Genomic DNA, 15,312 nt, shown 5'->3' with positions numbered 1-15,312 from the left:
CATAAGGTATATTTTTCCCCACTGTTCCATAAGGTGTATTTTCCCCCACTGTTCCATAAGGTGTATTTTCCCCCACTGTTTCATAAGGTGTATTTTCCCCCACTGTTCCATAAGGTGTATTTTCCCCCACTGTTCCATAAGGTATATTTTCCCCCACTGTTCCATAAGGTGTATTTTTCCCCACTGTTCCATAAGGTATATTTTTCCCCACTGTTCCATAAGGTGTATTTTTCCCCACTGTTCCATAAGGTATATTTTTCCCCACTGTTCCATAAGGTGTATTTTCCCCCACTGTTCCATAAGGTGTATTTTCCCCCACTGTTCCATAAGGTGTATTTTTCCCCACTGTTCCATAAGGTGTATTTTCCCCCACTGTTCCATAAGGTGTATTTTTCCCCACTGTTCCATAAGGTGTATTTTCCCCCACTGTTCCATAAGGTGTATTTTTCCCCACTGTTCCATAAGGTGTATTTTTCCTCACACACCTATTTAGGGGAGATGCTGGCTAGCGGAATAGAATGATTCATGACCAAAACCCTCTTTAATAGTTACTGTACCTAGAACAATAGTTACTGTTTGTATGTCACAACCCACTTGGCACAGACGTTAATTCAACATCTATTCCAGTTGGTTTATTGAAATTACGTGGAAACAACGTTGATTCAACCAGTGGGAATGGTGCTTTGATTTGATACTTTTAAACTCGGACAAAAGAGAGATGCTAGTTCTAGATCCCAAGAAAGAAAGAGACCTTCTGTTGAATCTGACAATTAATCTGCCTATTCAAATCAAATCAAATTTTATTAGTCACATACACATGGTTAGCAGATGTTAATGCGAGTGTAGCGAAATGCTTGTGCTTCTAGTTCCGACAATGCAGTAATAACAACAAGTAATCTAACCTAACAATTCCACAACTACTACCTTATACACGCAAGTGTAAAGGGATAAAGAATATGTACATAAAGATATATGAATGAGTGATGGTACAGAACGGCATAGGCAAGATGCAGTAGATGGTATAGAGTACGGTATAGACATATGAGGTGAGTACTGTAGGGTATGTAAACATAAAGTGGCATAGTTTAAAGTGGCTAGTGGTACATGTATTACATAAAGATGGCAAGATGCAGTAGATGATATAGAGTACAGTACATACATATACATATGAGATGGGTAATGTAGGGTATGTAAACATTGTATTAAGTGGCATAGTTTAAAGTGGCTAGTGGTACATTTTTACATAATTTCCATCAATTCCCATTATTAAAGTGGCTGGAGTTGAGTCAGTATGTTGGCAGCGGCCGCTAAATGTTAGTGGTGGCTGTTTAACAGTCTGATGGCCTTGAGATAGAAGCTGTTTTTCAGTCTCTCGGTCCCTGCTTTGATGCACCTGTACTGACCTCGCCTTCTGGATGATAGCGGGGTGAACAGGCAGTGGCTTGGGTGGTTGTTGTCCTTGATGATCTTTATGGCCTTCCTGTGACATCGGGTGGTGTAGGTGTCCTGGAGGGCAGGTAGTTTGCCCCCGGTGATGCGTTCTGCAGACCTCACTACCCTCTGGAGAGCCTTACGGTTGTGGGCGGAGCAGTAGCCATACCAGGCGGTGATACAGCCCGACAGGATGCTCTCGATTGTGCATCTGTAGAAGTTTGTGAGTGCTTTTGGTGACAAGCCGAATTTCTTCAGCCTCCTGAGGTTGAAGAGGCGCTGCTGCGCCTTCTTCACAACGCTGTCTGTGTGGGTGGACCAATTCAGTTTGTCCGTGATGTGTACACCGAGGAACTTAAAACTTTCCACCTTCTCCACTACTGACCCGTCGATGTGGATAGGGGGGTGCTCCCTCTGCTGTTTCCTGAAATCCACAATCATCTCCTTTGTTTTGTTGACGTTGAGTGTGAGGTTATTTTCCTGACACCACACTCCGAGGGCCCTCACCTCCTCCCTGTAGGCCGTCTCGTCGTCGTTGTTGATGACACTACCACTGTAGTGTCATCCGCAAACTTGATGATTGAGTTGGAGGCGTGCATGGCCACGCAGTCGTGGGTGAACAGGGAGTACAGGAGAGGGCTCAGAACGCACCCTTGTGGGGCCCCAGTGTTGAGGATCAGCGGGGTGGAGATGTTGTTACCTACCCTCACCACCTGGGGGCGGCCCGTCAGGAAGTCCAGGACCCAGTTGCACAGGGCGGGGTCGAGACCCAGGGTCTCGAGCTTGATGACGAGTTTGGAGGGTACTATGGTGTTAAATGCTGAGCTGTAGTCGATGAACAGCATTCTCACATAGGTATTCCTCTTGTCCAGATGGGTTAGGGCAGTGTGCAGTGTGGTTGCGATTGCGTCGTCTGTGGACCTATTGGGTCGGTAAGCAAATTGGAGTGGGTCTAGGGTGTCCGGTAGGGTGGAGGTGATATGGTCCTTGACTAGTCTCTCAAAGCACTTCATGATGACGGAAGTGAGTGCTACGGGGCGGTAGTCGTTTAGCTCAGTTACCTTAGCTTTCTTGGGAACAGGAACAATGGTGGCCCTCTTGAAGCATGTGGGAACAGCAGACTGGGATAAGGATTGATTGAATATGTCCGTAAACACACCAGCCAGCTGGTCTGCGCATGCTCTGAGGACGCGGCTGGGAATGCCGTCTGGCATTCATGTGAGAGACGCAGACTCGGTCTCAACCTTTAAGTCTTTATTGAAGACTCATCTCTTCAGTAGGTCCTATGATTGAGTGTAGTCTGGCCCAGTAGTGTGAAGGTGAACGAAAGGTACTGGAGCTGTCTCTGCCTGGCTGGTTCCCCTCTCTCCACTGGGATTCTCTGCCTCAAACCCTATTACAGGGGCTGAGTCACTGGTTTACTGGTGCTCTTCCATGCCGTCCCTAGGAGGGGTGCGTCACTTGAGTGGGTTGAGTCATTGACGTGATCTTCCTGTCCGGGTTGGCACACCCCCTTGGGTTCGTGCCGTAAGGGAGATATACGTGGGCTATACTCAGCCTTGTCTCAGGATAGTAAGTTGGTGGTTTGAAGATATCCCTCTAGTGATGTGGGGGCTGTGCTTCGGCAAAGTGGGTGGGGTTATACCCTGCCTGTTTGGCCCTGTCTGGGGGTATCGTCGGACGGGGCCACAGTGTCTCCCGACCCCTCCTGTCTCAGCCTCCATTATTTATGCTGCAATAGTTTGTGTGTCGTGGGGCTTGGGTCAGTCTGTTATATCTGGACTATTTCTCCTGTCTTATCCAGTGTCCTGTGTGAATTTAAATTCTCTCTCTCTCTCTCTCTCTCTCTCTCTCTTTCTCTCTCTTCTCTCTTCTCTCTTCTCTCTTCTCTCTCTCTCTCTCTCTCTCTCTCTCTCTCTCTCTCTCTCTCTCTCTCTCTCTCTCTAGCACCATGCCTCAGGACTATCTGGCCTGATGACTCCTTGCTGTCCCCAGTCCACCTGGTTGTGCTGCTGCTCCAGTTTCAACTGTTCTGCCTGCGGGTATGGACCCCTGATCTGTTTTCAACTCTCTAGAGACAGCAGGGGCAGTAGAGATACTCTGGATGATCGGCTATGAAAAGCCAACTTGAGGTGTTGACCTGTTGCACCCTCTACAACCACTGTTATTATTATTATTTGACCCTACTGGTCATCTATGAACATTTGAACATCTTGGCCATGTTCTGTTATAATCTCCACCCGGCACAGCCAGAAGAGGACTGGCCACCCCTCATAGCCTGGTTCCTCTCTAGGTTTTTTCCTAGGTTCTGGCCTTTCTAGGGAGTTCTTCCTAGCCACTGTGCTTCTACACCTGCATTGCTTGCTGTGTGTGGTTTAGGCTGGGTTTCTGTACAGCACTTTGTGACATCAGATGATGTAAGAAGGACTTTATAAATACATTTGATTTATTGTAATGAGCTGTTTTTACCAACACCTTAGCTCCTACCGTGGCTACCTGCTCATCGTCTATGACTCAGTATGAGCCCCTGACCACAAAATTTGCCTTCCGGATTGACAATCTATAGAGAGGACCTGACTACTTTCATAAACAAGAGTTTAACCCACATTTTTCTCCCTGACCCATGTCCCACATCCTGGGGGCTGCTGTCTGTCTGTGGTTTACACTGAAACATTTCCTCCAGCTCACATTTTTGTGACATCCATTGTGTCTTGAATGTCCATCACCTTGAATCCTGGGTTGTCAATACCCAGCTTCTTGTGGTGGTTGTTTTGGTTATTGTTGCTGTTGCATTGGCCTAAATTACTCTGAAAGTAGTGGACGGTGTGGGGTAGTCATCGGCACGGTTCTGGAGAAGTTGGAAAAGTCTGCGCGGTACTTGCCCATCTTGTTGCGGGAGATAATGGGCAGGAAGCTCTATCCCCACTGGACCTCCTGGGGGATGAAGGACGTCCGTACCTGGCAGGCGTAGCTGGTGGACTCGGCCGTCCCGTCCAGAAAGACCACCAGCTCAAAGTTCTGCTGCTGGAGGGTGTCTGCTGTCATGTCGTAGAATGGACTGGCCTTGTCAATGACATGGTACAATGTCAACAGACAGACAAAAAACAGGTTGTCCTTGCCAGCGTCCACTGCAAAGTCGATGCCTACCTGGTCCAGAATTATATTTTCGCTGTCCGGCGTGACAGTTGTCCTAAGCAGCTTGCCGTAGATTTGGCTCCCGATGAGTAAGGTCTTACGGAGGTTGGCCACTCGAATCACCAGGCACAGGCGGCCCTTGTTCAGGCAGATGACTGCTGTATCACTGAAAGTCAATGTCTTTGCCCTCTTTTTGGGAAGGGAGATCTTGGCCAGGATCACACCACACATGAAGCAGTTGATAAAGACCCCAATAAGGGATTGGATGACGATGATGGCCACGGTGCCAGGGCAGTGCCCGGTGAGTGCCCGTACACCTTAACTTCTTATGGCTGGGGGCAGTATTGAGTAGCTTGGATGAATAAGGTGCCCAGAGTAAACTGCCTGCTACTCAGGCCCAGAAGCTAAGATATGCATGTTATTAGTAGATTTGGATAGAAAACACTATGAAGTTTCTAAAACTGTTTGAATTATGTCTGTGAGTATAACAGAACTCATATGGCTGGCAAAAACCTGAGAAGAAATCCAACCAGGAAGTGGGAAATCTGAGGTTTGTAGGTTTGCCTATCCAATATAGAGTGTCTGAGGTTATATTGCACTTCCTAAGGCTTCCACTAGATGTCAACAGTCTTTAGAACCTTGTTTCAGGCTTCTACTTCTACTTCCTCGATTCCAAGATGGCGTAGCAGTCAGATGTCCTTTGTCCTCGTCCTGTCCCGTGTATATATATTTTATATATTTTTCTTCGCATTTCTTTTTATATATATTTTTTTCTTCTTAAAAAACAACTTCAAAACACTCTCCTGCAACCCACCTCACCAAATGTGGTGCGGATCTGTTTTTTTTTCCTCAAAGGTATTATTCACCTCGTATCCGAAATCAACAACAGAAGCTAGCCAGAAGTTAGCCAGCTCACAAGCTAACGTTAGTAGTTCAGCTAACCACAGCTAGCGCTCATCAGCTATCCTTTAGCTCGGAAAACTATTGCCAGTTTTGTACAACGCAACTCAGACCAGAGCATACCAGACCTTTTTTCTCTCCATATCCCCGGATTTTTACCGCAAGCTCTGGACATTTACACCTGGATCTTGCAGCTAACCAGCTGCTATCCGAGTGACTATTGGCTAACATCAATTCCGGAGCAAACACCAATTATCCCGGAGCTAGCCAGCTGAAGAGTTCCATCAGCCACTCCTGGGCTACAATCACCTATCCGGACCCGTTTACTGCCGATGCGGAGCCCCACCGGGCCTTCACGACTGGGATACCGACGTTATCTGCCCGAGGGAGTTATTCAACTGGCCCCTCCATCGCGACGTAACCTGAACGCCCATATGCTAACTGCGGCACGCTAATCGTTAGCTGTCTTGAGCATATCGGCTGCTATCTGAACAGACAACCTCTCTTTCGCCATCGCCATCCGGCTTGGATTCTCTGTCGACACGACCACGTCTGGTCTGCAGACGAATAGCCCATCCGATGTGCCCTCAACCGGCCTCCGTCTGAGCAGACCCCCTCCGTCTGAGCAGACCACCCCCCGGGCTACTAACTTTAAACGCCGCGGGCTAGTTTAGTGGAGGCCTCACTGCCCCATCTACGGCTGCCCCCTGGACACTATGATCACTTGGCTACATAGCTGATGCCTGCTTGACTGTCCATTAATTCACGGTACTCCATTCCGTTTATTTGTGTTTTATCTGTCGGCTCTGTGCTTTAACTCAGGATCTGTGTGTAGTTAATCCGACCCTCTCTGCCTAGCCGTCGCCATTTTTACCTACTGTTGCTGTGTTAGCTGACTAGCTGCTGTTATATCACCTGTTGTTTTAGCTAGCTCTCCCAATCAAGACCTGCAATCACTTTACGCCTTACTGCATGTCTCCCTCAAATATCAATATGCCTTGCATACTGTTGTTCAGGCTAGTTATCATTGTTTTGGTTTGCAATGGACCCCGTAGTTCCACTCTCCGTACCTCTGATACCTCCTTTGTCCCACCCCCCACACATGCGGTGACCTCACCCATTGAGACCAGCATGTCCAGAGATACAACCTCTCTTATCATCACCCAGTGCCTGGGCTTGCCTCCGCTGTACCCGTGCCCCACCATACCCTGGTCTGCACATTATGCCCAGAATCTATTCTACCACGCCCATAAATCTGCTCCTTTTATTCCTTGTCCCCAACGCTCTAGGCGACCAGTTTTGATAGCCTTTAGCCGCACCCTCATCCTGCTACTCCTCTGTTCCTCGGGTGATGTGGAGGTAAACCCAGGCCCTGCATGTCCCCAGTCACCCTCATTTGTTGACTTATGTGATCGAAAAAGCCTTGGCCTCATGCATGTCAACATCAGAAGCCCCCTCCCTAAGTTTGCCTTACTCACCGCTTTAGCACACTCTGCCAACCCTGATGTCCTCGCAGTGTCCGAATCCTGGCTTAGGAAGGCCACCAAAAATTCTGAGATTTCCATACCCAACTATAACACTTTCCGTCAAGATAGAACTGCCAAAGGAGGAGTTGCAATCTACTGCAGAGATAGCCTGCAAAGTTATGTCATACTTTCCAGGTCTATGCCCAAACAGTTCGAACTTCTAATTTTAAAAATTAATCTCTCCAGAAATAAGTCTCTCACTGTTGCCGCCTGCTACCGACCCCCCTCAGCTCCCAGCTGTGCCCTGGACACCATCTGTGAATTGATCGCTCCCCATCTAGCTTCAGAGTTTGTTCTGTTAGGTGACCTAAACTGGGATATGCTTAACACCCCGGCAGTCCTACAATCTAAGCTTGATGCCCTCAATCTCACACAAATCATCAAGGAACCCACCAGGTACAACCCTAAATCCGTAAACATGGGCACCCTAATAGACATTATCCTGACCAACTTGCCCTCCAAATACACCTCTGCTGTCTTTAATCAAGATCTCAGCGATCACTGCCTCATTGCCTGTATCCGCCACGGGTCCGCGGCCAAACGACCACCCCTCATCACTGTCAAACGCTCCCTAAAACACTTCTGCAAGCAGGCCTTTCTAATCGACCTCGCCCGGGTACCCTGGAAGGATATTGACCTCATCCCGTCAGTTGAGGATGCCTGGTCATTCTTTAAAAGTTACTTCCTCACCATATTAGACAAGCATGCTCCGTTCAAAAAATGCAGAACCAAGAACAGATCTAGCCCTTGGTTCACTCCAGACCTGACTGCCCTCGACCAGCACAAAAACATCCTGTGGCGAACTGCAATAGCATCGAAGAGCCCCCGCGATATGCAACTGTTCAGGGAAGTCAGGAACCAATACACGCAGTCAGTCAGGAAAGCAAAGGCCAGCTTTTTCAAGCAGAAATTTGCATCCTGTAGCTCTAACTCCAAAAAGTTCTGGGATACTGTAAAGTCCATGGAAAACAAGAGCACCTCCTCCCAGCTGCCCACTTCACTGAGGCTAGGTAACATGGTCACCACTGATAAGTCCATGATAATCGAAAACTTCAACAAACATTTCTCAATGGCTGGCCATGCCTTCCACCTGGCGACTCCAACCTTGGCTAACAGCCCCTACCCCCCCGCTGCTACTCGCCCAAGCCTCCCCAGCTTCTCCTTTACCCATATCCAGATAGCAGATGTTCTGAAAGAGCTGGAAAACCTGGACCCATACAAATCAGCTGTGCTTGACAATCTGGACCCCCTATTTCTGAAACTGTCCGCCGCCATTGTCGCACCCCCTATTACCAGCCTGTTCAACCTCTCCTTCGTATCATCTGAGATCCCCAAGGATTGGAAAGCTGCCGCGGTCATCCCCCTCTTCAAAGGGGGAGACACCCTGGACCCAAACTGTTACAGACCTATATCCATCCTGCCCTGCCTATCTAAGGTCTTCGAAAGCCAAGTCAACAAACAGATCACTGACCATCTCGAATCCCACCGTACTTTCTCCGCTGTGCAATCTGGTTTCCGAGCCGGTCACGGGTGCACCTCAGCCACGCTCAAGGTACTAAACGATGTCATAACCGCCATCGATAAAAGACATTACTGTGCAGCCGTCTTCATCGACCTGGCCAAGGCTTTCGACTCTGTCAATCACCATATTCTTATCGGCAGACTCAGTAGCCTCGGTTTTTCTAATGACTGCCTCGCCTGGTTCACCAACTACTTTGCAGACAGAGTTCAGTGTGTCAAATCGGAGGGCATGTTGTCCGGTCCTCTGGCAGTCTCTATGGGGGTACCACAGGGTTCAATTCTCGGGCCGACTCTTTTCTCTGTATACATCAATGATGTTGCTCTTGCTGCGGGCGATTCCCTGATCCACCTCTATGCAGACGACACCATTCTGTACACTTCCGGCCCTTCCTTGGACACTGTGCTATCTAACCTCCAAACGAGCTTCAATGCCATACAACACTCCTTCCGTGGCCTCCAACTGCTCTTAAACGCTAGTAAAACCAAATGCATGCTTTTCAACCGTTCGCTGCCTGCACCCGCACGCCCGACTAGCATCACCACCCTGGACGGTTCCGACCTAGAATATGTGGACATCTATAAGTACCTAGGTGTCTGGCTAGACTGCAAACTCTCCTTCCAGACTCATATCAAACATCTCCAATCCAAAATCAAATCTAGAGTCGGCTTTCTATTCCGCAACAAAGCCTCCTTCACTCACGCCGCCAAACTTACCCTAGTAAAACTGACTATCCTACCGATCCTCGACTTCGGCGATGTCATCTACAAAATAGCTTCCAATACTCTACTCAGCAAACTGGATGCAGTCTATCACAGTGCCATCCGTTTTGTTACTAAAGCACCTTATACGACCCACCACTGCGACCTGTATGCCCTAGTCGGCTGGCCCTCGCTACATGTTCGTCGTCAGACCCACTGGCTCCAGGTCATCTACAAGGCTATGCTAGGTAAAGTGCCGCCTTATCTCAGTTCACTGGTCACGATGGCTACACCCACCCGTAGCACGCGCTCCAGCAGGTGTATCTCACTGATCATCCCTAAAGCCAAAACCTCATTTGGACGCCTTTCCTTCCAGTTCTCTGCTGCCTGCGACTGGAACGAATTGCAAAAATCTCTGAAGTTGGAGACTTTTATCTCCCTCAACAACTTTAAAAATCTGCTATCCGAGCAGCTAACCGATCGCTGCAGCTGTACATAGTCCATCTGTAAACTACCCACCCAATTTACCTACCTCACCCCCCATACTGCTTTTATTTATTTACTTTTCTGCTCTTTTGCACACCAGTATCTCTTCTTGCACATGATCATCTGATGATTTATCACTCCAGTGTTAATCTGCTAAATTGTAATTACTCGATTTATTGCCTACCTCATGCCTTTTGCACACATTGTATATAGATTCTCTTTTTTCTACCATGTTATTGACTTGTTTATTGTTTACTCCATGTGTAACTCTGTGTTGTTGTCTGTTCACACTGCTATGCTTTATCTTGGCCAGGTCGCAGTTGCAAATGAGAACTTGTTCTCAACTAGCCTACCTGGTTAAATAAAGGTGAAATAAAAATTAAAAAAAAAAAAAAACTGTGAAGGATGAGGGAATGAGAGCTGTTTCAACCAGGTGTCTGGCAGAGTGCCATGAGCTCAATCAGGCGCGCCCCCGTGAAAGATAGCTGTGTTCCTTTTCGTTTCGAAACATTACATTTTTACATTTAAGTCATTTAGCAGACGCTCTTATCCAGAGCGACTTACAAATTGGTGCATTCACCTTATGACATCCAGTGGAACAGCCACTTTACAATAGTGCATCTAGATCTTTTAAGGGGGGGGGGGGGGGGCAGAAGGATTGCTTTATCCTAGGTATTCCTTGAAGAGGTGGGGTTTCAGGTGTCTCCGGAAGGTGGTGATTGACTCCGCTGTCCTGGCGTCGTGAGGGAGTTTGTTCCACCATTGGGGTGCCAGAGCAGCGAACAGTTTTGACTGGGCTGAGCGGGAACTGTACTTCCTCAGTGGTAGGGAGGCGAGCAGGCCAGAGGTGGATGAACGCAGTGCCCTTGTTTGGGTGTAGGGCCTGATCAGAGCCTGAAGGTACTGAGGTGCCGTTCCCCTCACAGCTCCGTAGGCAAGCACCATGGTCTTGTAGCGGATGCGAGCTTCAACTGGAAGCCAGTGGAGAGAGCGGAGGAGCGGGGTGACGTGAGAGAACTTGGGAAGGTTGAACACCAGACGGGCTGCGGCGTTCTGGATGAGTTGTAGGGGTTTAATGGCACAGGCAGGGAGCCCAGCCAACAGCGAGTTGCAGTAATCCAGACGGGAGATGACAAGTGCCTGGATTAGGACCTGCGCCGCTTCCTGTGTGAGGCAGGGTCGTCAGACAAAGGAATTCTCCGGTTGAAACATTATTGAAGATTTATGTTAAAAACATCCTAAATATTGATTCTATACATCGTTTGACATGTTTCTACAAACTGTAATGGATTTTTTTTACTTTTCGTCTGGCCTGCGCGTCATGAATTTGGATTTTTTTAACTAAACGTGAACAAAAAGGAGGTATTTGGACATAAATTATGGACTTTATCGAACAAAACAAACATTTATTGTCGAACTGGGATTCCTGGGAGTGCATTCTGATGAAGATCATCAAAGGTAAGTGAATATTTATAATGATATTTCTGACTTCTGTTGACTCCACAACATGGCGGGTACCTGTATGGCTTGTTTTTGTGTCTGAGCGCCGTACTCAGATTATTGCATGGTGTGCTTTTTCGAAATCTGACACAGTGGTTGCATTAAGGAGAAGTTTATCTAAAGATCCATGTGTAACACTTGTATCTTTTATCAATGTTTATTATGAGTATTTCTGTAAATTGATGTGGCTCTGCAAAATCCGCGGATGTTTTGGAGGCAAAACATTACTGAACATAACACGCCAATGTAAACTACGATTTTGGGATGTAAATATGAACTTTATCGAACAAAACATACATGTATTGTGTAAGATGAAGTCCTATGAGTGTCATCTGATGAAGATCATCAAAGGTTAGTGACTCATTTTAGCTCTATTTCTGCTTTTTGTGACTCCTCTCTTTGGCTAGAAAAATGGCTGTTTTTCTGTGACTAGGTACTGACCTAACATAATCAGATGGTGTGCTTTCGTCGTAAAGCCTTTTTGAAATCGGACACTGTGGTGGGATTAAGAACAAGTTTATCTTTAAAATGGTGTAAAATACTTGTATGTTTGAAGAATTTTAATGATGAGATTTCTGTTGTTTGAATTTGGCGCCCTGCACTTTCAATGGCTGTTGTCAAGTGGATCCCGTTAACGGGATCTCAGCCGATCTCAGCCTTAAGAAGATAACCAATGGTGGTCTCGGTCTCTAAGGAGTACAGGAAAGCCGTGGTGAGATCATTAACATTGACTATACAGTGGGCATGGCTGGCTGTGAAGTTCTGTTCAATTAGATCCCCATTCCTCTTGGCGATCCAGTGCCATAGAAGGCTGAAGATGAACCAGCTGACTGTGAAGGAGGCAATGAAGAGGAGGAGGACGAAATAACAGTGGATCTCCACAATCGTCGTAAAGAAGTCCAACAGGAAAGCAAAGTGGTTGTGGTACTTGATGTTGCCAAACTCAATGTTGCAGCGGCCATCTTTGGTCACCAACCGGATCCGGCGGATTCTGCTCTCTGTCAGGTAGTCATGGATGGGCCTCTGGACGAACTGAAACATCCTGGAGCTTTGGGGAAAAAACAATAACAATTGTGTAAGGCCAGGATAAACCGCAATGGAGGAACCACAAAGTGGTCAATTAGCTGGCAGACTAGTTTTATTTGGTTATACAAAATGAACCTCATTAAAATGAATATAGATAGATAATCAGATAATCTTTTGAAAAAACTCATCCCCCATTTATATTGTTCACTAACCTTGTTCATAAAACAGCTCGTCAGCAATAGATTTGAAATGTGTCTTTGATATTCCACAAATGTTTCTTCCCGTAACAGGACATATTTTATTTGCCTTAGATACAGGAGATAAAACACAACATTTTGTGCCTTAGGAGATTAAATAGTTGATCAAAGTTACATTTGATATTTCACAGTTACCCACCCTACAAAGTGGCATGAGTACATTTGTGGTTCTCATTGTTCCCCTGTTATGTAATTGACTAAACAAATCCCTGGCAGCAGTTCCACTGAAGGGAAACCAGACAATAGTGATGCCCTTGCACTTTACGATCTCTGTCTTAAATAACTATGGCAACCTCTCCCCAAGTAACCGTTCAACATAAGTCACTCGTCCTCTAATAAAACTCAATGAGGCAACACTATTTCTGCCCTTAAAAAGACAACAGCCTTTTTTCACAATTTCCTATTCAGCAAACATTCACACAAAACTTTGCACTTATAAAAATGTCAATAGCACTAAAGAAATAGATCACTGTCACACTGTTGGTCTGTCTATCTAAACAGTGGAAAATACACTTCACATACCTGCTAAGTGAAACCATGGGCCAAACTGCAGAGACAGGATCAATTCGGGAACTCCTTCTCTGAGCAAGTTGCCATGAAGGCGTTGCAAAGGTTTTAATCTACAGTGAAATGTCCTAATCCCAGTCACATGACATGGTGTACACAGCCCTCAAACAGACAGACAAGAGAGGCAGTTTGGAATGTTCTGACAGTGCATCACTATTTTAGCCTTACTAGACCCCTGTCAACACCCCACCACACTCCTCCGGAGTCCCTAGTACAGCCACTCACTCCATCCCCAGCCAGGGTGTCGTGGTTGGCTGTGGCTCTACCTGACATGGTGGCCCATTGCACATGGTCGCCACCACCACCATATGTGAAGCCTCAATTCCAGAAATGGAATATTCTGGATTCAGTCGCCGCACAGTTTGCCAGAAAGCACACAATAACTATGACAGGCAGAAGGTGCACCTATTGAAGATGGGACAACGTGACCACTGCAGCATCCATGCTGGTTTTATTTTCAACTGAAACCATTAGTCAATGAAATAGGGAGAAAAAAATACAAAGACATGACTCATTGATGTATTTTCTTCTCAATTGTTCTTTAAATACAGCAGATGCTTCTAGGAAGGTGCAGTATCAATGGTTTTAGGGACCCTATTCAATCCAACGCTTGTTTCCTATGATTGTAGCTGTACCATCAAGTGTATGGTACTGTCTTATATCATTTTGATGTCAATTTTTAGATCTGTGTTTAAATACATGTTCAAAACACTTTCATTTTCATAAAATTGGGGCACGTAACCTCAGTTCACAGATTTACTCAACTATTTAATCTGACCACACGCACCTGTTTCTTTGGTTTAAAGAACTATTACTGAGAAATGCCCTAGATCATTTATTTCTTTGCTTTTACCAAATAGATATAAACATGATAATGCCCTGTAAAAGTCAGTATTTTGCAAACAGATTTGAGTGTACATTAAATATAATGTCTTACAATTACACCATGCTTGTATTGGCAATATCAGAGGTAGGCTTGTTATGTAAATCAAATGATACAAACCCCCCCAAAAAGTATTTTAAATCAAGGTTGTAAGGCAACAAAATAGGAAAAATGCCAAGTGGGTGACTACTTTCGCAAGCGTCACGTTCTGACCTTAGTTCCTTTTTTATGTCTTTATTTTAGTTTGGTCAGGGTGTGAGTTGGGGTGGGCATTCTATGTTGTTGTTTCTATGTTTTGTTCTGTGGTTATATTTCTATGTGTTTGGCCTAGTATGGTTCTCATTCAGAGGCAGGTGTCGATCGTTGTCACTTCATTGAGAATCATACTTAGGTAACCTGTTTCCCACTATGGGTTGTGGGTAGTTGTTTTCCATTTTAGTGTTTGCACCATTCGGAACTGTTTCGGTTTTCATTTTGATTCTCTTGTTCTTTTTGTATTTTGTATTCATTCTCATGAAAAGTTATTATGGATACGTACCACGCTGCATTTTGGTCCTCCTCTCCTTCCACCAACGAAATCCGTTACAGCAACACGCATAACCACCAAACCAGACAGGCAAATTCAGTGCAGCTAAGACAAATCGCCTTAAATCTACAGTTTTATATAGAGCCAATGCTGAATGGAACTCTTTACCAATCCATATTTCTCAGGCTATTGGTGTTGGACCCCAGGAAGATTATCTAGCGTTACAGGGTTAGCTAATGGGGATCCTAATAAAAGTTACACATTGAAATAGTGCACCAGGAATCATTTTCTTCTGTATAACATTTTCATTTAAACAAATGTCATTTCCACCCCTTCATACGCTAGAAACTTGCTACTTTGATGTTTGCTGAATGTCATGAACATACAAATGTCACTATATTATTAAAACCTGGGGGGACGGGGAATGGAGAAACACGATGTCTCAAGCTGAAACCATTAGAGTCAATGGGGTAGAGAGAAAAAAATACAAAAACATGACTTCTCCATGTCTTTTCTTCTGTTCTTCAAATACATCAGACACTTCTAGGAAGGTACAGTATCATTGGGTTTAGTGACCATATTCAATCCAACTCTTGTTTCCTATGATTGTAGCTGTACCATCCAGTGCAGGGTACTGTAGATTTTTAGATCAGTGTTCAAAATACTTTAATTTTCATAAAATTGGGGCATGTAACCTCGCGCATTCGCAGATTTACTCAACACTTTAGCCTGACCACATATTCCTTTTTGTTGGGGTTTACAGAAGCATTACTGAGAAATGCCGTAGATAATTTATTTATTTGCTTTTACCAAATAGATTTAAACATGATACTGCCCTGTAAAAGTCTGTATTTT

At 45.6% G+C, this 15,312-nt stretch overlaps 1 protein-coding gene across 1 annotated transcript; it reads right to left on the bottom strand.

Annotated features, from left to right (window-relative positions):
* Positions 1-4,115: 4,115 nt before the first annotated feature.
* Positions 4,116-13,020, bottom strand: kcnj1b (potassium inwardly rectifying channel subfamily J member 1b). Its single transcript, XM_055941851.1, is given in 5 exon segments — positions 4,116-4,254; positions 4,256-4,883; positions 6,669-6,674; positions 11,870-12,246; positions 13,004-13,020. Coding segments are annotated over 5 exon segments (1,167 nt in total).
* Between the last annotated feature and the right edge of the window lie 2,292 nt (positions 13,021-15,312).

This window comes from Salvelinus fontinalis, chromosome 13, assembly GCF_029448725.1.
Source record: "Salvelinus fontinalis isolate EN_2023a chromosome 13, ASM2944872v1, whole genome shotgun sequence".
Lineage (NCBI taxonomy): Eukaryota > Metazoa > Chordata > Actinopteri > Salmoniformes > Salmonidae > Salvelinus > Salvelinus fontinalis.
The sequence above is the reverse complement of the archived record's forward strand: the minus strand, read 5'-3'. Positions and strand labels throughout refer to the sequence as shown.